Genomic DNA, 23,653 nt, shown 5'->3' with positions numbered 1-23,653 from the left:
GGGATTAGTGGTTGGAGTAATGCTGACACATATGTTCCTTTAAAGGCAGGCAACCTTTTCAGCCTTACTCTGGAAGAATATGCTCTTCATCCCAAAGCTTTTGCCTAAGTACCCCTTTTATGGTGTTTGCCCCTTCAGATTTCTTCTTAGTGGTGATTATTTACCTTCATCCCATGTACTCTCCACAACCCTTTGAACTTTCTTCTGGGGGTACTTGTACAGCTGGTTGAAAACCTCTGCTTTGAAGACACTTTTTTGCTACAGAAAGCAGCAGTTATTTTATTTGGGTTTGAGTTTTGTTGATATACAGTATGTGCTGCATGTTAAAATGTCCCTGGCTTCAAAGAATTATGTTTGAGTGAGGCTTCTGAGGGGACAGACCTTTAAGAAGAAAGTCACAAAACATGAAGAGGTTTGGATTTTCTCCAGTTTTGTCTGAGTTTTGGTCTTCAAAGATAAAAATATACATTACAGGACACTCACAGTCTCAGACAGTCAGTGTTTTTTTAGCTCTGATTCTGTCTAGCTTCCTTGTTATTGATCATTACAAAAAATGCTTGCCATTTTTCTTCTTTCACTGTGTCTAGACAGCATGATCAACAACACATTCACACTGATTAAGATATGTAAGAATGTTTCAATAAGCTCAAAAATACATGAAGCGCATAAAATAAATGCATTTATAATGTATTCAAGCCCGCCGTTGGTTTACAATCACGGCTCATTTTAGACCGATGTCGATTGGTTTTGTCAACGTCACGGTGTGATTCGTGGGATTTAGCATTAAACGAATCAAACTTGAGCTAGCTTTCCCTTGTGGCCACCTCCATCTTAAAGAATTGATGGAGTCATTTGATTTAAAATGGCTGGGGCTCACCTCCGAGATTGATCCTACTGCACACAATCAGTCCTCCTCAGGAGATGATACCCTGCGGTTTCTCAGCAGCCTTGTAACTGTAAATGATGAATTTGCTCCATGGTGGAACGGATGCCTCCTCGCTTTGAAATGTGCGAAGTGTGTTGAAGTGTTGTTCGGCACATTCCATCACTACGGCCCGTCTCTGTCTAATGCCATCGCATGGGGGAAAGTGGCTTCATCTGGGCTTGTCTACCTTCTCAGACGTTTAATATGAGACATTTCTGAACTGCCACTTAAGTTTAGGTGTGCATACTGGGTAATTTGGATAAAATGTAAATTTACTGTGATCTTACAATACCGAGATTTATAATTTATTGACAAGGAAATAAGAATTGCTGGTAAAAAATAGGGTTGTGTGATATCGCTATTGTAAAGCAGACAATGATAAAGCATTTTTTTTTATCTGACTCCAGTTATGTTGATGTACAGACAAATGAACTGTTTTTAACAGAGATGAGAAGCATATTCAAGGCTATCAGCAAAGCAGTTTGACACAATGTCTCCAAGTCTGACTTCAGACTTTTGTTTAAAACGGGCATACCATGCCTGGCATGAAAAAACAATGCTTTTGGGAGATTCTTACTTTGGAGGGCCCCTGTGCTTAACACTCGATTGCTTGGCTGTGCACAAGAGGAACCAGCCAGTTGGCAATTTCTGTCTAGTTGATTTCAATCAGTTTTCATTACAGGTGTTATTACTTTTTTGATATGCATGAAGCTCGGCAAATAAATAAATAAACAGGCTTCTTGATGCAGACTGCAATTGGTGCATTCAGCCTTTCCAAGGGCGCGCTATGAAATAATTTGAAGTTATTTGGCTTCTCTCTGAGCAAGGGGGTCAGATTTCCGACGCTGCTTTCAGGATTAGAGCAGTGCATTAACATGCCCTCGCATCTGTTCAGCGAAGGAGCGCAGCTGTACGGAGACGTCCGCAGGGAGCGGAGCACCTTAAATCCTCCCTCGCATCCCGGGAGGAACCGGCCGGTGCTCGGCAGTGCGCTGAGCACCTGCTACACTTAGTGTGTTTCTCGGCGGTCCTTTGCCAAGTATCGACCCAGCTCAAACCTGCTTACGCCCCCAAAGTCTGATCCGAGACAGGGCGGGTTTCAGCTGAATGCAAAGTGTGCTGACGCGTCTTTTACCGCTGGTGATGAAGTGCGTCAGCCAGAACAGTGGAAAGGGGCGGTTAGGGTGCCAGTGCTGAGCTCAGTTAGGATAAGGCTAACACAAGTAGTGGCATTATTCGACTGTGTTTTTTTTTATTTTTTGCTTCCCTGAGGTAGAAGGAACAATCCTTTAGCGAAAACTGACCTATATGTGACATATCACTGCCTGCACTGCCCGGTGCTGAAGCAGCTGATTCCCTTGTTAGGCAACTGGGCAGCATCTGGTGATTGCAGGCAGGCACTTAAATGGAAAAGCGGGCGTGCAATCGAGGAGACACCTCTGATAACATCTTGCACTGAACCTTCTCTCTCCTCGTACACCCACTCTGCCAAACGTCCCCACCCTGGAGACATGCAGACAGGAACATGTCGTTTTCCTGCTTTTTTTCGGCAGGTCTTACCGACACTGACTGCCTGTGCCTTAAAGGTAACACTACACTTTATGTATTTATGTATTTATACGGATGGTGGTGGTGTTTGGCCTTCTGCAATAAAATGCCTGTATCATTGTAGCCTGTAGTATCAAAAGGCCTTTTGGTCCTCCACAGGCCCCTCATACCACAACAACTCCACGTAACAGTAAAATTCACTGCAGTGCCAGTAGTACAGCAGTACAAATCATGTACTGACCCTGAAAATATGAATGCATATCTGTTATTGCCATATTATACCCTGGTGATAACATATCTTTCCAAGATTGTTTTAGTGGGGGATATGATTTGTTACTGCACCGATACTGTTACAATGTTATTCTTCAGGATGCTGTCTCAATTTTAATCAAATGTCAGGAAACGACCCCACTGAAACATTTCAGGACATGTACACATGACACTCAACTCCAAGGCTGCAGGTCAGAATCTTCAACACTGAGCTAATGATTTTCTTTTCACCCCCCCCCCCCCCCCCCCCCCTTGTTTCTGGTTTTGTTTTGCACTGCAGAAAATGCAATTTGGGTTTTTATTGATGTTTTCTGAGTCAAGGACACTGGACAACTGATCACAGGTCCAGTACCCACCACAAGCACAGCGGTTAATAATGAACCATTTCCGTGTGACAGCATCATCCCTTGTCTTGGAAGGGAGCAGAGGCAGTACAGGGAACAACCCACTGGGGAGAGAGAGCCACAGCCCTAATCTCTGCATCTTGTAAAATCAAAATGCTCCACTGGACACAGCCCATCTCTCCCGGTCACCACGGGCTGCCTTGTTTTCTTTTGGACAGACACCAATTTGTTTTTGTGTATGAAAAGGACAGACAGCTTTAAGTTTCCTCTTCCAAGAAAAAAAAAACTAATTAATCACATAATCATTTAGAGATTATTACACTTTATTTCTAAATGACCGCATTGTCTCTGCTCACCGGGAGTGCCATACATCAGAGAGACAGAGGAGGTCAGACCGCGCCGGCTCACGCTAGGAGAGATATTAAAGACGAGATGGGACTGGCAGCGCCAGTACGGACGAGGTGCTAATTGATTAGCAGAACCGGGCCTGGGTCCCAGCCGGTGACGGCTACGATTACACAGACAGAGGCATAATTTATATACCTAGTCTAACAGTAATTACAAAATGCCAAGTGGTGTAAGCAACAGATGGGAGCGTCCTCACTATCTCCAGGAGTGAGTGTGGATGGCTAACTAGACTGCTGTTGTGTATGACAGTGAGGTTTCTTCATACGGAGATGATGTCTTTCTATTGGTCTTGCTGGGGCTCAGTTAAAATTGGGAAACCCTGGGCACATTGGAAAATATCATTTTTCACTATGAATATACCGGCCCTATAAACATCACATTTTTATTTTTATGTCCTTGTCCCTGTGTGATGTCCCTTTAGCAACCTGATTCTTAGAGATGCAGCAAATTGTGTAGCATCATTTGTCACTATGGACAAAATAATTGAATGTAAGGAAAAATGTATGTAAATGAATGTAAAAGAAAAAAGTGAATTCTGGAATTGTGTGTGTGTGTGTGATTGTGTGCATATACATGTACCACACACAAACACACATTTCCTAACAAGCAGACTTAAACATGTAATTATGAAATGAGTTAATGCAATAATTGAGTTTTCGCTTTTATAATCACATAAACTCAGGGCAAGATCTGAAACATATGGTTTGGTGCATTCACAGAAGCCTCCAGAGACTGCAAACTAACTCAGAATCTCATTAAAATACAGAAGTATAATATTACTTTTGAATTGTGTTTCAGATTAACTTTACTGTCAAAACTACAGGAGACAAGTGACCTTCAATACAAAAACTCCCTCAGCTGTACATCAAAACACTCCCACACTTAAACCAAACAAATAATTGAAAACTCCAATCATTCTGTTTATAAGCCTTTGCTAAATATATTCTTGAATTGACCTGAATCTAACTTTTGTTGGAATAAGTGCAATTTCAGGAAATCTATATGTGAATATGGTAAAAATCACATTCCTCTCTGCACATCCACCTTTGAGAAGGGCTTTTACATTTATAGTATCTTCATTTGTGATTTCCCTTTCAAGCATCTTTTGCAAGTTTTGGACAAAATATGACATCATGTATTTTACCTTACCCTTCAATACTCAACTTTGGATTCAAATAACACGTTTACTTAACTTTGACTTACAAATATATAGATTTTTTCTAATACAAACATTATTATTATAAATAATTTTGGTGATCCCTAACTGTGTTTGTGAATAGGCATTTTCCCACCCATATAGAGGTAGTGGTGAGTCCTCTATCTGTGACTAAACCGGAGTATGGTATTTGAAATCATCTGAAATAAGGATACGCTCAAAGTACGTTTCAGCAACACATTGTTTGAACCTGTGCAGTCTTAGCACTTTGATATGTTTACATTAATTCAACACTAATGTAAGGACCACAACTGAATGTTCACTTGCCTAATAACAGACCGCAGTAAAGTCCTATACAAAGAACAAGCAACCAAGCACCCAATGACATATGGCATAACATTTGGATATGCAAATCAGTACTTAATTGCTTTTCATCTTAAGATGGCACACTAAGGAAAGAAGATTCAGAAAGAAGAATATTCATATTTTTTTGATCAGCTCACATTTCTGCCTATTACTTGAAATTGAACCTGCCATGAAGCTTACAGCACCTCACACAGTTTGGAAACAGTGCAACAGATTGACATTTGACTTCCATTTGGTACTGTGTAAGTGCCATATTGTGTTTGCAGAAGGGCAGATTCAATCACATGTCAGTGTGGCTAGGATTTGCTGTCACATGTATGTCAGGTAAACCCTGGCCCAGGCTCACTTTCTGATATGATATCCAAAAAGCCTTTAAAAAGTGAGCTGAACAGAAGTAGGTCTTTTTAATATGGCACTGTGAAGTAAAGAAGGAATATGTTGTAAAACACGGATGCTATAAATGAAAACTGCAACAAAGAATGGTCAATTTGTTATATTAACTGCTAATCATTATTCCAACGTTGTATTCCAATGAACACCACCTCCCTGTCTACATTAGAATGCAGTTCCTTAGCTAGCTGCTTTCACAGATATACACAGAAAGAGTTTGGACAGTGTCAAAATAAACATCTATCCTACAGGTATGTTTGCAGCTGTAGAGGTGAGTTAGAGACACAGTACACTGTTGAATGCCAAGCAGTGGTATGGGCAGTGGAATGTGTATAGACAGAGGGAGAGGGAGGGGTAGTCAATTTCCGATGCTGCCTGAATAGACGATCTGGTTAGGTTCAGCAAAAAAAAAAAATAACCAAGCTCACAGCTGACAGTTGAACTGTATATAGCTTGTGAGAACACAGCATAAATAAGTTGTAACTGAACCAACCAAAAAACAAGCCAAGTCAAAGACCGAAAATGTGCATCCCTGAGCCAAATGTAGCTCCTTAGACATCCCTCAGTTTAACGTAACACATTTACGTAGCAAGAGAACCAGGTGAAGAGCCTGTGCAGACCGGTCAGGGATGGAGAGCTGCTTGCTAAATACATGCACTGCTGTGTGAGTGTGTGAGTCAGGAGTGATTGCAGACCGAAGGCAGGAGAGTAATCCCCCGTGACTGCCATCCCTCTGCCTCACGCAGGCCAAACCAGCAGTATCATTAGTGTAAGGTACCTACGCTTCCCAACCGGAGCAGTAAATTGTTTATTAAATTTAATAGCTTAGCAGGAAAATGTAATTTCCTTGAGCAGCATGTTTGCGGTGCTCGCAGCCCTCGGAGAAACAAGCGGCGTTATTTTCTTGGCATTGGTTTCTCGATGAACCGCAAATTCCCGCCTTCGAACAACTGGCTAAGCTAATTGCATTAATGCTGAAAATGGGCACGTTTTTAATTAGAGGTTGTCAGTGCCGGCTCCCAATATATGGATGCTTGCACATATACAGAAGCATATTTAATTCAGGTGTGGGGCTACTCTAAGAATGTTATTTTAAGCAGTAAATGCTTTGATCTATATTTTGGGAATTTCACTGCTGTTAAAATAATATAAATGTGGACATCTCAATGTGAATTTACCAAATATGCATTTCTCCTGTCCCGTTTAAAATTCTCATGTTTTCACTTCAGTTAAAGCAATTATACACGATCTCCCTGAAACTGGTGTAAAAACAAGAATCTTTGGCTTTTCCAGCCCACTTGCACTGAGATAAGCGAAGGTGGCGTGCCCCCGTTATCTTTGTAGTAATCGATACTTAGGACCACCAAATGGCTGAAGCCTAATTCCATGCACTCAATGTCACTGCTTATCTCACAGGGAGAGGAAATGAAAACAACTAAAAATAAATAAGGAGAAACTGAAGGACACAAAAGGGTGTAGCTTTGTGCCAATATATGCTTCCATACTTCACATGACAAACTGCTTAGTTAGTTTATTTAGTTAGCTATTCTTAGTTATTTTTAGCACTGAAAACTTGTGGGCTGGCATCCTCCTGGGCCGATTGAAGACTTATTTCTGAAGAATATTTCAGGCATAAATTAAAGGGGAACAACTGCAGTAATATAAACACAAAAGAGTGTTCATAACAGAAGGTATAAACACAGCAAAAAAAAAAAAAAAAAATCAAAACTAAATTGTTTTGTCGTGTAAGTGTAGCGTACATGCATTTAGACAGCTTTGCGGTATTTGAAAGATTCATTAGGGGGTTATTCTGAGCAGTTCAGTTTGATGCACTAAATCATTAGCGGAGAGCTGCTGAATAACAATTGCGCTCACTGAGTCCAGTCTTACTGGCTGATGCAAATGTCATATTACGGAAACAGCACAAGCCTCTGGTGGGGTACCTCGAACTCAAGTCTCTGATGTGGCTAATCTGTGAGTCACATTCATCCTCACATTCTCCATCTCGCTCTGCTCTCAGGTATCACTGCGCTGATCAATTTCCAGCAAGCATTTTACTACGGATGAGATGAGGTGTGACTATCTCCTCAGACAGGAAGGAACTGACGTGCTCCAGTCCTTAGCCCATTAGACAGTAAGGAATAAGATAAACAATGCGAAACGTAGAGGAGCTTCCACTTGGATTAAATCAGAACGGCAAAGACAGCTGGTCTGTGATCAAGAACATCAGCTTGGATGGAGTGGACTAAGAGCGTATAAATCGGTCACCCAGAAAAAAAAAAGAAAAGAAAAGAAAAAAAAAATCATTTTTATCTCATTTGCAGGGTGGCCAAAATTTCAGTGTGAACCTGGCTGATCTTCTCCTCTCGTTAGGGAGCAAAGCAAAACAATAACCACCAAACGCTTCCATTTCCACACGGTCTGAAGAGGGAAAGCTTCTGGCCTGTTTCCTGGGCGTTAAGCTGCTTTATCAGCAGAGGGGAAGGGGACAAAGGGACAAGGGGGACATCCCCCGGGGCGACGGTGACTCACCACGCAGCCGCTGGAGTCCAGCTTGCGGTCGGAGATACAGCGGAAGTTGCGGCTGCAGCCGCCGTTGTCCTTGGAGCAGTCGCGCACCGGCCCGAACGAGTCCAGCAGCACCTCCAGGCTGTCGAAGGACGAGGATATCATCAGCTCCTCCCTGGAAAACGAGCACACACAAAAAGAAAAACGAACGATCGTTAGGCTGGGGGAACCGTTTGCCTCTGCCGTGACCAATCATCCGACAGCCGTTTGAACGATGGGGATCTGATGTCCGGTGTTTCTAAAAATCCAGCTTTGGCATCTCGAAAAAAAGAAAAAAAAACAGGCCGTGTCTGAGAGACACTGTGTGCAAATATGTATGGTGGACTTTGAAGTAGACAGGCCTTTTTCCCTTCCCATGAAGACGAGTGCATCAATCCGTTTCAGGGAATGTCTGAAGATTCAACATCTGATTGTTTGAAAAGCGTGGTTCAAAGCACCACTGTGTTACAGAGGGAGTAAAGGAATCTTGTTTGCTGAGAAATACAGAAAATCGCTTCTTTTTCTTCTCTCACCATGTTTTTTTTTTTTACAATAACCTTGCCCTGAGACATCTGTTTTGAAAAATTCCATTATGTGTCATATCTAAAAGACTTGCAACTTCCAAATATTTAGAAGTCATCACCCTGAAATATGAAGAGGAAATTGTGCTGATGAAGGAACGACTCAGACTTCTTAATTGGATTGTGTTTCTAGCGAGTGTTAAATCACCATACTATTCATGTGGAATATTTATAGTGACTTAAGTGGTTTTATGATAATGTACTGTGAAGCTAGCCTGAAGAAATGGAGAATGGCCTCTTTAGTTTTCCAAATATCATTTTCTCTTTCTTTCTGAATTCATTGAGAGATTGCCTGAAACAAACAATTTGATATTTCATTAAATTTCTGGGTAAAACTGATTTTATCTCGCTAACCAATTTCCTTTCATAATAGATCATGCCGTTGTTTGCATACGTTTATAAACAGCTAATCCAACAGTCAAGATCAATTATGGAGAGTGTTGAAGAAGTTTGAGTGGATCTCTCATTTCAGTCATTAAACTGAACTTCTATTAGTCGGCATGTTACTCTTATAGTTACCTTCAGAATTGTGTGCACGTCCTACAGCCTTAATGAAGACACGTTATGTGAAACACCTATCAGAAGTTAACAAACAACATACTGAGGCTGTTTTCTCAAAGCACAAACATGCCATAAATACAACACATTTATACACACATCCACACCAGTATGTGTCCATTATTTTATCCCCATAAGCATTGGAACCTGTAAGACTGGTTTACTGCAATGGCTCCCTCTGGCTATGATCCCAACTCATCTGCATATTTTTCTCAGACACCAGAATTGTCTTGGGAAAACAAGTACATGGGAATGCTTCTACAACTATATAGATTTTATGTATGTTCTACATGGCATTTTTTTTACTTTTTGCATTTACCAATGCATATATACATACACATATGCATACATACACATATGCATACATACATGCAACTCAGCAGATGCTTCCACAGCGGAGAAAATATATAAATCTCCTGAAGGTTTGCTTAATACAATATGCAGTTTGCTGAACATGTAAATAAGTGAATAATAATTATGTGTTAATTATCCAGAGACTGGTCCTTCCTGCCCACTCACCCACGCAGTGCTGCAGCAGGTAATAGAGCTAGCGGAGAAACACAGAAAGACAGAAAGAAAACAACTTTGCGCAGCTGTGGATTTCAGTGTACTGTTACGGTTACTGATGCTTATCAGCTTAGAAGTACACCTTGATGTTGACTTCATTAATTTTTTTTTTGTCCATGCTGCATATGTCTCAGTCTCCAAATGTATTTTAATTGTCCATTTCCATTGTCAAAATATTTCAAAGAAATGCATTCAACGTTTCTCCCCACAAAACCTACACCCATGAAAGAATCGATACCTATATGAAATAATACGTGAAAAAAGTGATGACACAAACTAAATCCCTTGAAGTATTTAGTGAGGAATCAGAATCTTTTTTTTGTGAAGGGAACCCCTAGAAGTGAAAGGAGAGCCGGAGTCCAGCTGATAAAGCAGTGTGTATAATGAGCCCTGGGAGGTGGTAATGAGGGTTCCATTACAAAGACAGAAAAATGTACCTCCTTATACAAAACACTTCCACTGGTAGCGTCAGGGAGGGAGGTCAAAAAGAGACTTCATTACTGCCTCGTCTCTAAACAGAGAAAGGCAACCCCTGTGCAGTCTTGCACGTACACACGAGGCACATTGTGCTACTCTGATGAAAAGCTGAGGCGATTAAAGCTAACCACCAATTATACACATAATAAACGAAGACATCTAAGTGATAGAAAAGTCACCTTTAATCAGAAGGCTACATCTGAAGAAAACACGACATTCATTGGATCATTGGACATTGACAGGGCACATTCCATTTAAAAGTTTTCCTTTACCCTGTAATTTGCCTCACATAATACTCTCTTGCTTGCATAAGTTTGATTGTTAGTCTCAACTAGTGATTGAAAAGAAGAAATGGGGGGAGCACTGCCTGCAGAAGGCTTCTCAATACGAACTCCTAAACCAGCTTAACTGAAAAATTACAATAGCTTTACTGCATGACATTAACCATCATTGAGTAGACAGGCGAATATTTATTTAGATAAATACAATTTACTGTGTATTGACTGCTGAGGCATGCCATTTAGAAAACTTTGATCCATGTACATTCAATCAAATTTCTTTTGGACTCCTTTTGTCTTTATTTCCGCATTTATCTTTATTATTTATTCTTATTGCTCAAAAGTTGCAGAAATCTGACAGATATTTTTGCGATTTTACAACATAGGTTGAATACTCCTTCTTAGAATAGTATAAATGTATAGCTACATATAGTCAGATTGGACATTCAAAGAAAATATTGATTCCAGCCTGATCAAACTTTGGTATGTTGGGTTTGGCATCTGTGTACTCCAGAGACGGGGTGCTCCTGTTATCTGTGTATTTTCAATTCATGAATCAAAAATCATCCCATCATTTTCACCTGGAAATTCTGAACTGAATTTTATTTAAATTGCCTGAAGTGACTGAATTTAAATGGAATTTGCGCCAACTTTGCTGCATTCACATTCCCAATCTAACAGCTTCCATGGTAGAATAGGGAACATGGTCCACAACTGAGGCCTAATTCCTCTAGCTACCCAGCTATCAGTGATAAGTACTCTTTAATTTCTATGTCTGTTTGCTGTGTTTGTTTGGTTTATGTTTACTCTCACAACAAATAAATGAACAAAGATAAGGTAAGGAGTCAGTCAAAGTAATTTGACCTCCCCTGGAACTGAAGACACATGCATTAATAGAAGATTGCACTATCTACCAATTAGACTCGCTATAAACAATGTCTGAAAGTAAGACTCATTCATGTTCTAATATGTAATATGGACACTCATCCGTGCATGTGACTGAGAATACTGTGATTCATAATGAATTCAAATTTCCCTAAGCGCACAGACTGAAACGCACAGGCCCAGAGGCATTGTGCCATATCCTTCTCTCTACAAATACATACATAAATAAATATGAACATTCTGTCCGAAAAGACATCTCACTGTGCACTCATTAATAGAGTTAATTACACCACACTAACTAATGATAGGTATCCGCTGCCTGTGACCAAGAATATACTTCTAAAAACAGAGTTAAAAGCGTGTTGGAATTATGCCGCCGACATATAAATTATACACACAAAAATTGACTAAACGCTGCTCCCCACAAAAAACAATTGACTGAATTAGATTAATTTCAGACTCTGAGGTATTTCCCTTGTGGGCAGAAACAAGGTAACTGGAAAGGAAAAGGCTGATAAATATGCATTGGCAGCAGCCACAGTCCTGTGCTGTTGTGTAGGTGATATACTCCTTGCTCTGGGACCAGGATGTACTTCTGCTGTTCTTCCCTCTCACTTCACCAGCTGGCTGGCATGCTTGTTTGCATATTGTTTAAATTTGCCTGCTGCTAATTGCGAAAGGCAACTGTTCACACCGAATAGCCCCGTCCCACCAAAAACTTTTCATATTACAATTTACAAATTCTTTTGAACAGGAATACCAACATATTTCATCACCAGTGTATTCAATTATCCATTTACAAATGGAGATACTGATCCAAAATCCTATAAGATGACAAACAATACACAAACATTTAGTGTAAAACAGAGTGATTTAACATGATGTATTTATTTAGTTAGCTATTTTTTATCCCACAGTTTATTTAGGTGCTGGTGGCATGCTTGTAAAAATGTATTTGGAATATGTTTAGTTGACACCCTTACCATTTGTTCTCTATTAGGGCAGAATATAATAGCAAGGCGATATTTAATACTCACTTCATATTCTGCTCCCTTACAATCAGTGTTTTGTTAATCTCAGTATACTGTCAGAGTTACAACACCTAAAACTATATGCAATTAATAGTTTTCCAAAGGTTATTTTTTTTGTGTACCCACAGGGGCATAGCAATTTAATATTTACATTTAATTAAAGAAAAATAAATCCTATATAATTTTCTATAGTTATTTCACCATTAGATATGTATGCCAACGTCCCTCAAGGCTTTTTAAGTGTACATTAAAAGGAGATATGAGCAAAAACAATTAAGAGCAATAAAGGAATGGGAATTACATTTGTAAATTTAATTTCAAACAATAATAGGATATGAAATGTAATCACTACAGCATGCAATTATAAGTGTGAGTCCACTCAATCATTCCCTTCCCATAATGGAATCGCACGTATAAAAGCATTAAAAGAAATACAAATTAATTTCCTAATGCCAAGGTTGATAGCGCAGGCAAGATGATGATCACATAGCGTAATAAAATAAATAAATAAACACAACACTAAAAAATAAGAATTATTATGCAGACAGCTGTTCATATTCATAAAACCCTAATGGTCTGCATGAGCCACCAAGCTCTTGTTTAGATTTTCATAAGCCACGCATACCTAGAGACAGTTTGGGGGGGGGGGGGGGGCACAGTAATATGGAATCACACAGCCTAATATAGAGATAAAGGGTGAGCAAATGCACTCTGGCACACAGTGTACCTGAAATGAAAAAGAAAAAAAGAGAGAAAAGCAGTGTAAACAGTGCAGAACGCTGCTTTTTCTCCACATCCTTTCATACAGGCGGGGAATTAAGGCAAGGAAGAGATCACAGCCCATTCTTTTTTGTACCCTGCCGAGAAGCAAAAGGCAGTGACAAATTATTATCAAATGGGGACTCGGAGGGAATATGCAGCTCGAAAGCAGAGTAAACTGGCACCTCCAGGAAAAGGCTGAGGTTTGCGTCTCTGCCCTGAGGGGGACTCAAACAGATATCTCTCCAACATCTATCGCACTGTCAATCAGAGGAGTGGCAGCTCTCGGCTGTCAAGACGTTATCCAAAACTAAAGGGTGCATGTTTTTTTTAAAAAAAAAAGGTCTGAGAAGAAAGTGAGATATTTTATTTAAAGCAAGATAGTTGCGTTCTTGCTTCAGAGGGGAAAAAAAGAGTGGAACGCACCATAGATAATGGAAACTTCTTCCGTTTTCCAGAGCTCATAAAAATCCGGGTGCAGTGTGGTGGGTGTGGGGGCTGAGGGTATCGGATGATCGCTGAAAGCTCCTTTTGGGTCATGCCTTCACCAATACCACGTGCGAGACTGCCCTTGAATTAATGCGTCACGTTTACAGCGACAGGGACTTGAAATACCTCCGTTCACTGATGCTATCTTTGTAATAGGGTTTTCCTGAAGCAGAAATACTTAATTCACACTTATTCTGCTCAGGGGCATTTAAATCTCATTTTTCAGTGCAATATTCAGGATTTCATAGAAACACCATTAAATGGGTTATGACATTTTTTTTGATCCATGCATACCATTAAGTTGTTGAACACCACCACTAAAATAATATACAGGTAAAGTCAATTTTATTTGTTGGTTAATTGGAAAAGAGTGATGCTGTCTGCCATTAGAATGATCTGGGTAAAAAAATATAAAATCATGTGAGCAGCTTACAGAGAGATCCCCAGATTATTCCGTCCATCCACAGGGCAAAATCCTCAGAAGGTGATATTTATGCTTAAAGGACTTTAATGGGATCTGAGGTTTTCACAGTTTGCGGTGAAATATGGGGGGAAGAGTTGCATTACTGAACTGCAGAGGGCTACTACATCATTTGGAGGGCAATGAACATGAAAAAGTGGGCCTGCCAAGAGGGTATTCCACACAGCAAACACTGTAAACCAGGGCAGAGTTTTACTGCAGCGTATGAGCGTTTCGTAAGCTGCCTGCAACAGCATGTAGCTCAAGAGTCATCGCATTCTGATCATTCAAATGTGCATGACACACACTTAGTTCAACGTGATGTGACCCTGGTTTCATGGTTTACTGTAATTAAAATGCATTATAATGTTTCTTTTCATTCTTTTGTACGCATAGGTTCCACTTTTTGCCATGCATTATCTTTTTAAATGTCTTAATAGTGGTGTAGGCTGCCCTTGTTCAGATGTGCTGGAGGTCCTTATTGCTTTTGTTCCCTCCAAGGTCTCAATTACATAACTGGGCGAATTATTATGCTAAATGAAAGCAAGTGACCATGTGCTCAACAAGCTCCTTTGCATTTCACCAACCAGACTGATTCACTGATTCATTAACATAACATCTAAACTGATCCAAGTAATTAAGTGCACAGAACAAAAACCAGAAAACATCTCTGCCACACCACAACCAAGGTCGTTCACCTATGAGCTCAGTGATTTAAAGAAGATAGCCTTCAGATGGCAAAACAGAGATAATATACTTGAACAGTTTTATTATAAAATGTATCCTACTGAAGCACACATATAATGCATTAATCCTGCAAAATATCAATGTCACTGAAGTAACAGAAAAAAATTATAATGGTTGCTAACACCCTCATAGGATTCAAAATCCTAATGCATTAAAGAGATAGAGATATTGATCCTTACTTCATGTACTTAGGCCATCAAAGCATGTATTTTATCAAATACATGTGTCACCTGGCTGCAATATTGTATAGTTATGCAAGTCACACATTGGAAGAAATGCCTTTCATGTACATCTGGGAATATCTGCCACATACAATCAAGCTGCATGAGCATATCAAAGCAATGTTACCTTATGAACCTCTGCGCAAACTCTGAACGTGAAGCGAGTGACAGAGAGGAAATTACTATAAGCACATTAACACCTATCTGCTATTTATAAAATGACTGCCAAACCACGTGACCCAGCTTTTTTACTTATACTGAGGGGTGGTTCCATAATCAACCTACACAAGAAACGTCAGCGTTATAAAATAGGCTAGGAGAAAAGACTTGCTTTAATTTGCATGATCGCCACAGAACGCAATGATAAGAAGAGTGGTCACCAGCAGAAATAATGCATCCAACATTCCTTCACAATTTTTGTCTTCACGGTGGCTTGAAAATATGCATGGTGATCTCAAAGCATCTGTCTTTGCAAAGGTTTGGGTAAAGTGTTCACAACATATACAAAATGCACTATGACGACAACAATTACAGCAAATGTGGACACTGTGCTTTTTTGTTTTGGCATGTTGTGAATTCTAGCAAATAAGAAGAAAATAATGTTTTCAGAGACATATTAGGTGTAGCCAGAGGCCAAATGGTATGATTTAAAAGAGAAACGGATCTGCAGAGCACACTCAATAGCAAGTGTAGCAAGTTTCACTGGAATCGGACAATGTCACAATGAGTTATGCTAGGGATAAAAATAGGTGGGGCGAAAAAAGAGAACAAGAAGACCTACAGGAACAATAGGCTTCCCAGCCCTTCAGGCTTGCAGACTAACAGGTGCAATGAGAACCAGCTTTATCATTTGTAATTAACAGGGGTGTCAAGGTTTACAGTGAATTCCCATCTTCGGTCCTTTCTCACACAGGGATAGGAGCTCACCAGCTCTCGCATATTACCAGCAGCAACCACTTTGCTGCTGATGTGCCAGGCTGTAGCACTGCCTGAAACACCGTGGCTGCTGGGAAGAAGGCCGCTACGGCTGTACTCGAATCAAAGTCATGCCGCGGGTGAGGCAGAAGGTGCCCTCCAGACAGAGGGGAGTGTAACTCCCTTTACCCCTTCACAGCAAGCTGGGGTGGACATGACAATGCAGTGTCAACAGCAGTGGCACATTAGCACCACCTTGATATTTTTTATGTAAGAAAAATCAAGTGAGCTCCAATGAGTACTTGGGGATTTAAGAACTTCATTCAAGTTTGACATAGGAACATGAAGTGAACTTTTGCTCATTTTTCTCCTTTGTTGTCTGCAGTAGCTATGGTTGCCCTCCAGAACAGCAGTTTGTAATTTAATGTGAAAATGTAACATTTGTAATCAGGTTAAAACAAAAACCATCAATGGTGCTGTAGCCAAAAATGGCATTAATCAACGGTGTACATCCAATTCATTATGAATCTATTATTAAAATTATTTAAATTGTTCAAATAGTAGCCTAAGTTTGACATATGTCCAATATCTTGTATCTCTTGCCTTGAGGTTCCATTTTTTTAACATAGTGCAGATAAGAGACCCTCAGCTCCGTTTATGTTATGATGTAGCCATGTGCTGTTCAATTATAAAGTTCCTTTTATATAATATTGTTTTTATGTAATATTAAAATTGTGCTTAACATGATTTCAAAATATTTCAAAGAGTAAGGAAATAGGCACTGTCCTTCTTAAGCATACAGTGCTTTAAAGGGCCATGGATCTTTTTAACTGAACTGCTCTAAAAACAACAAAAAATGCAGTAATTATTGACATAAATTATTAACACGTAAGAAATGCTTTACTCTCAGTATCACAGGCATAAGATAATACAGAAGGCAATGTAATGTAGAATTCTAGAGGCAACAGCTACACTTCTCAAAGTTACAAAACTGAACCGATTCTTGAGATCAACAGGTCTTCTAATAAAACAGTGAGCTCTGCAGCATCAGCAAAAAAGAACAGAAAAAGTTTACTACCAATACTTTTGTTTGCCAAAGTAATTCTCAATTGGTTTAGTTATTACTGTACTTAGGTCTCCTAAAGTAGCACATTACTCTCCTGCACACAAAGTAGGAAAAGCACGCATACAACAGCAGTTATGGCTGACATGCACGCAACACCCATTCCAATTAAGATCCACAACCGAAGCCCTTTCAAAGCTGGGACTGAAATCCTCGCCATTAACCTACACATATGGCAAAGATGTGGGAGTTATAGATTCACACATCAATATTACCATATGCTACACAAATCTACCACTTGTAATTTATGAAGCACTTATAAAAAAATCTTTTTTCATTTAATACTGAACTACTTCCCCCCCGTTGATTAAAACTAATTATGTGGCCGGCATATAATACAGGTCCCTTGACAAGCAGAGACTGCCACTGAGTGATATGTACTTCATGGTCGTTGCCTCCACTTAATTTTTTGCTGTCATAAAGAAGAATGGATCATTAAAAGTTGTCCTGCTGAAAACTGAAGTTATTTTTGAAGGCATGAGAAAAGCTATTAATGTATTAATCAGATCTCCACATATACAGTATGTCTTGCCACATCAGCGTTGATTTGTTTTTTATTTCAGAAATTTGAAGATCTCAAACCACACATACTGTATTATCTTATTACATTGGAAAAGGATGTTTGGCTGTTTTAACATTGATTTTACATGTAATTGTGTTCCTCTCTTCTTGTCTCTTTAGGCTTTGAATCATTAGTGGTCAACCACTTTTGCAGTCTCTCTGATGGCTACCTTAAGATGGAACAGACATTAATAACCATTATAAAATAGATGCAGACATATTTCCAAAGACAGCAGGAATTTCAAACTTATATAATTGAAAGAGGTGACTCCTTCAATACTTTGAGGCTCTTTATGTTCGCCTTGATGTAACTGAATATTTGTTAAACATTTATAAACTCACTGTAAGAGACATGTTGCAGTGTCGATATGTATACACAATAAAAAATGGATATGAAAACATGTAATCTCTGTGGCAGTTTTCATGTCAATATCAACTCATTAAATCATGTTTTTCTGTAGGGAAGAACTTCCAAGGAAATAAATAATGGTTAGTGCATCCTTTCAATATAACGTTTCAAAAAGGCAGCCAGCATGAAGAAGGGACTGACATGCTTCAGTAACATTTGGAAAGACAACATAAGGAAAAATAAAGGATGTTACTGTAAATGTCCACTCATGCAGACAGGAGAGAAGATGGGCAATCTTGCAACATGTGTTGCACTAACAAGGAATGGCATTTCAATGCCTTCAAAAATGTCTGCAAATGGATGTGATGACAACTCTTATTAACCATCAAACCACATGCATATTAATGCCACAACGCCAAATTCTTCCCATTAGTCAATCTCGGGTGCGGCATATTGTATTTGCTCTCTCTTATTTTAAAAGCAATTTCTGCATCACTATTTTGTTTTATCGAAATCCCAATTTAGCAAATCACCTGCACCTGCTACCTGCACGTTGCAAACCTTGCACAGGTGTGGAAGTTACTAAAATGGGAACATGTACACAGCATCCAAACTCTGTGCATGACATACATGGTTCATCGAGATGTTGTAAATATCATTTGCACAGAAATCTATGGACTCTAGCCCACAGGCAAGGCTTTATGCCCTGCCAGTTTTCTTATTAGCATTTGGTCAAAGGCTGTTTCTTTCACGTTTCCACTTGCGGCATTCAGACAGACTCAGATCCTTTTGTAAGACACTCATCCCTCACCTGACATCCACGGCATCCTCCATGACCGTCATGTCCGTCTTGCACTTGGCTGAGGGGTTGATGGCCAGCTCTGCGGGCGGGATGACGAAGCTCTTGCTAAGTGGCAGCCACATGCCCTCCCCTAGAGTGTAAGTGAACCTAAAACATACAAATGCACAAGATCTCAAACAAGTGCCAACCATGTGCATGACACAAGAGAGCTACTCCAGTTTCACGGGTTGTGCTCCACTGTGTTTTTAAGGTCAATTTAAATGAAAATGTGTGCATGCGTTCAGAATAATAACACCAACACAAACCATCTCCCAGAAGTGCACTGCACTTCATAGAGAATCCCATGTAAAAGAAGAATTTCCATAAGTCCAATTAAACATCAAAAAGAAAAAAAAGAAAAAATAAAGATCCTGACCCCTAAGGAGACCTGGCTTGTTGTGTGAATGATCAATTCTTAATCAACAGAGTTGTACATGGTCTATTGAGAAAGCATGTATTGAACACATATATTTGTAAATGGGTAGTATCTGCTTTCTTGTAACTCCTTCCCTCAGATGCATTCTGATCTGAAAGGATTTGTTGTTCTTATTGGGCAATTTACAGGAGCACAAACTACCCCCAGCGCACATTTAAAATACTTTGTTTCTATCAAAAATGAAGCAAGTTGTAAGAAGGCTGCAACTGGCCAGACATTGAAAATGAGAGTTCCTTATCAAAAATATATCACTCACTCAATTCAAAATTTCACTCAGATTTAATATATGTATACATTTTTGTGATGGACAAAAGCTAAATCCTTAATGGAAAACATTCATCTCTAAGCCACTTTCAAACTGCACATTAGTATCAGATTCAATTTAAGCTATAATGGAAAGGCTTATGACTATATGATAGGTAAGGAACAGCAAACAAAATTGCGTTTTTGGTGGCAATGTCTAAGAAAGATTTTAAAATTCCAACTGAAACCACTGTTCTAGCAAGAGAACAACTAAAAATGCACAGAACACTGGGGGCTGCAGATACAAATGCACCCCTTTCAGAGTGTGCTGAAAACCCCAGACATTTAAACTGGACAAAATGAAGGTAATTAACAAGTAAGTAACAAGGTTTCTGACAAGAATAAATCTGTTTTTCTGGATGAAAGACTCCCACGAGTTAGAAGATTCCATGTAATCAATCAATGCAGTGCGGACCTATAGAGCCCACTTAGACAGTTCACTGGGACCGCTCCTGCACTTGATAAAGCAATGTTTATCTGTGAGACATCACACTACACACATAGGGTCACGTACATTAAGCAGTGAAATTATTCAATTGGGACAAAATGCTGGCATAAGCGAATCCCACTGAATATGTTAAGCCTAAGTTGTTTTTTTTTTAACATTAATAAAGTCATTATTTTTTCTTACTTGACAAACTGCAAACCCTGCAGCATTTGTGTGTATGTGTGAGTATGACTTGTTTTGTCTTTACAGTATCAGAGGTGAAATGATATTGGCTGTTCTTGTTTGATACTAAGATTATTGTCACCTGCATGTAAAGCTGCATTTTCTATTTCCCAAAAACATACATAAAAATGTACACACCAGTGTGAACATAAGAGGCAGCCAACATAATGCTGCTGCCTTTCAGAAAGACGGCAACAGACAGCCCATATTGCTGATATGTCAATATAGGGCTTGACAAATAATGAGAATTTTCTATTAGACTCGGCCCTATTGAAAAGGATAAGCTTTAAATGGATGCCTAATCTTTGATGGGGAAAAAATGTTGAAATTGCTTCTGTTTTGGCTTTGAAGGGGATGGGGGGGTGGGGTTGAAGAAAATTCAAATCTCATGGCTGTAAAAAATAAGTGTCTCTCTTCAGTCACTTCACAGTGCTGAATACTGTGTGGCAATGTTGATAGTCTGAGCCACGCTCAACACCAAATAGCAAATAAAAAAGCAGAATTCATTACAGGAGTGCTTGTTCAGCTGAACCAGTAGAATCTCCTAGTCTTCCTGTGCCCAGAGGAACTGAGGCTGAGGAGACCGGCTTGTACAGCATATGTGGGCAGTTTTCCACTGGGAGTTAAGAAGCAAAAAAAACCACTACCAAACAGTAACAAAATACTCCTTAGCTCTGCAGTCCAGCCTGTGAGTGCTTATCAATTCCTTTCAACCTCTGCATGTCTGCAGTCTCTCTCCCTGCCTTATCATATTACCAGCATGTTCTTGATTTGCTTAATAGCATCTCCCTTTCCATAAATCTAAGGTTAAATGAATTGAGAAGGAACCCTTCTGCGACGAACACAAATTTGAGTCTACTTCAGCATGAAAAGGTAGCATAACAGGCAAGAATGCGGTGATTGAAAATCAATGGGTAAGCCTTAAAAATTGAGGCTAATAGCTGAAGAGGTACTCCATGCCAAAGCCTTAAGGACAGAGGCCCATGGCAGGAAAGAACGCCATGAAATCAGTGCTGGTGTCCATGGAAGTAAATCACCAAAAAAAGACTGTTGCAGCCCTCCAAGTGAAACCTTTTTTTTTTTATAATGTCAATAAATACACACCACACACACGCACACACACACACACACACACAAATGCCACATGCTGTTAAAGGAAAATGCTTCACTGAAAGTGAACAAATGCCAACTGGAAAAAAATGGAGGCCCTCACACACACTATCTGATGAACAATATTGGTTTCTACAGACTGCACAACAGTCACTGTGAAATATCATATGAGCGTGTCTGAAAATAGATGAAATGGTTAATGTCTTTTTTTGTAGACCTAGCATATTTCACACCCAAAGTTGTTCAATTTGCATCTAATGAAATGCCAACTTTGCATAACAAGAGGGCGTTGGATCACATGTGCTATATGCATTAACAGCCACTCTAGGAAGAGCATGATTAAACAGCTATAAAAGGAAAAGCTTAATTATGTCCCTCCAATTACTTCCCCTGTTTCCATCTCCAATGTACTATGAATCAAAACTCCCTCCCTCCAGCCTTTTAATAATGTGCACTGGATTCACGCAAGTGATTACATGAGGGCGAGTCCATTAAAATTTTATTATTGCCTTATTTAACTCTGGATTAGGGAGACTTAACTAGCTTTTTCAATTATGTTTCATTAGTTTTCTACCTGTCCATATGACTAAAAAATGTCTGATCCTGAATATTGCATTTTACAATACCTCTACCTCAGCATGGAAAAGTGAAGACACTTTAGATGTCAATTATATGTATATTGTTAAGAATGATTCATTCACATAAGTAATGAAGTTCATACTAACAAATTTGTTAAATATTATTCGGGGCAGCGCCCTTTACAATAGAAGCTACATGGGGTGTTTTGTTGAGCAAATTGATTCAGAAATAAACACACAGGATAACATTACTAACATGGAAAATAAATAATAAAATAATATATAGGAGAAAATCATAATACAAGCCAACAAATAAATACTTTTTCACATCTCCATTAATAGACATTTTTCACTGTACAATACTTATATATACATACACATATATACACAGATAATGTAAAACATCATAAAGTTGATATGTAAACCAGTGTTTCTCAAACTACCCACATGTGACAGGGAGGGCAAGCAACTCCATTCTGTGTTTCAAAAGCCGTGAAAGTGAAATGTAAAGCCGGTCACACTTTTATTTCACCAGTTATGTTCCTTGTTGGTGTGAAATGGGTTCTGGAGAGTTCTGTGGCGAGAGTGGCTCTTTTAATTGGCTACAGTGTTTGGAAATGGATTTCCGAACAAAAACCAGACAGAGGAAGGCCTGCAGATGACATTTGAAAGAGGAAAACTGATATGTTTTCTTCTGTATCAAAGACCGTCACAGTTTCCTTTGTGCCATTTCAGCTCAATGATGTGCTGCTACAAAGCGGAAGTGTCCATAGGTAGAAGTGGACATGGGCACTTGTGCAATGTCCACGTGAAAATGTGCCATTTGCCAAGAAGAATGGCAAGTGATGTTATCAGTACTAGGCACTGAAGCATTTTTTTTGTGTGTGTGTGTGTGTGTAGATATATATATATATATATATATATATATATATATATATATATATATATATACACACACACATATCTACAATATTGTTGTTATTTTTTTTTACCATTTGAAGAGACAGCCTTCTTCTGATGAATCCGAAACAGTGGCATATCTGCGACAGAGATTGTCATTTCTCAACTTCTAAGCTAAGCACACAGTCAGTAGATAAATCAGAATGCATCGTTCATCATGCACTGCATGCTAGAATGAGAAATCGGTCTTCTGCTTCAGAGCATGTGCTGGAGGAACTCTGCGTCAATCTAGTGTCCCACATGCAAAAATATAATTAGCTCACACATGAGCAATGTTTCTGTTACTTCTTTAGGTCTTTGTGTCTGTTTCCTATCACTTCCAGAGTCGCTCATGGGAAGCGTTCACCAAAGGCTTACCTTTCAAACCAACAGCGTATCCAACACAACAGACTCTAAAAAAACTGATTATGGAAATTTGATGTATGTATTTTATATATTGTTTGTCCATGCCCGATCTACCTTGAAATGTGTGATCAGTAAAGTGATCTAAAACATTCAGGCAACTTTCAGGAAAATATTAAATTGGAAAATAAAATGCAACCAATTGCCTCCCTCCAAGGAGAGCACAAGTACTTTCTTTGACTTTTTTTTTTTTTGCCTTTCTCGGCCCAGGTATAATGGAATCGATAATTACCATATCACACATTCGGATGATTCTAAATGAGTAATGCTTTATCTAATTGTGCAAAATGGAATTATAACACTAAGCCCATTTTACCAGCGGAAAAATTGAAGGGATTGAATGCAGATTAAATGACTGCCAAGGAATTACACAGAGAAATGTTGCTGAATTGCCACAG

General features: G+C 39.3%; 1 protein-coding gene across 2 annotated transcripts in view; it reads right to left on the bottom strand.

The window, feature by feature from the left end:
* The window catches only part of astn1 (astrotactin 1), a 274,669-nt gene that overhangs the window by 147,407 nt on the left and 103,609 nt on the right, over positions 1–23,653 (bottom strand). For both annotated transcript variants that reach the window (XM_036554076.1, XM_036554078.1), the window contains exons 10-11: positions 18,767–18,904; positions 7,940–8,090 (exon numbers count right to left, since the gene is read on the bottom strand). In XM_036554076.1, coding sequence (XP_036409969.1) covers positions 7,940–8,090; positions 18,767–18,904 — 289 coding nt within the window. The remainder of the gene's footprint in view (positions 1–7,939; positions 8,091–18,766; positions 18,905–23,653) is intronic.

The sequence above is a fragment of the Megalops cyprinoides genome, chromosome 20 (genome assembly GCF_013368585.1).
Source record: "Megalops cyprinoides isolate fMegCyp1 chromosome 20, fMegCyp1.pri, whole genome shotgun sequence".
NCBI lineage: Eukaryota > Metazoa > Chordata > Actinopteri > Elopiformes > Megalopidae > Megalops > Megalops cyprinoides.
This window is presented reverse-complemented; position numbering and strand designations above follow the sequence as displayed.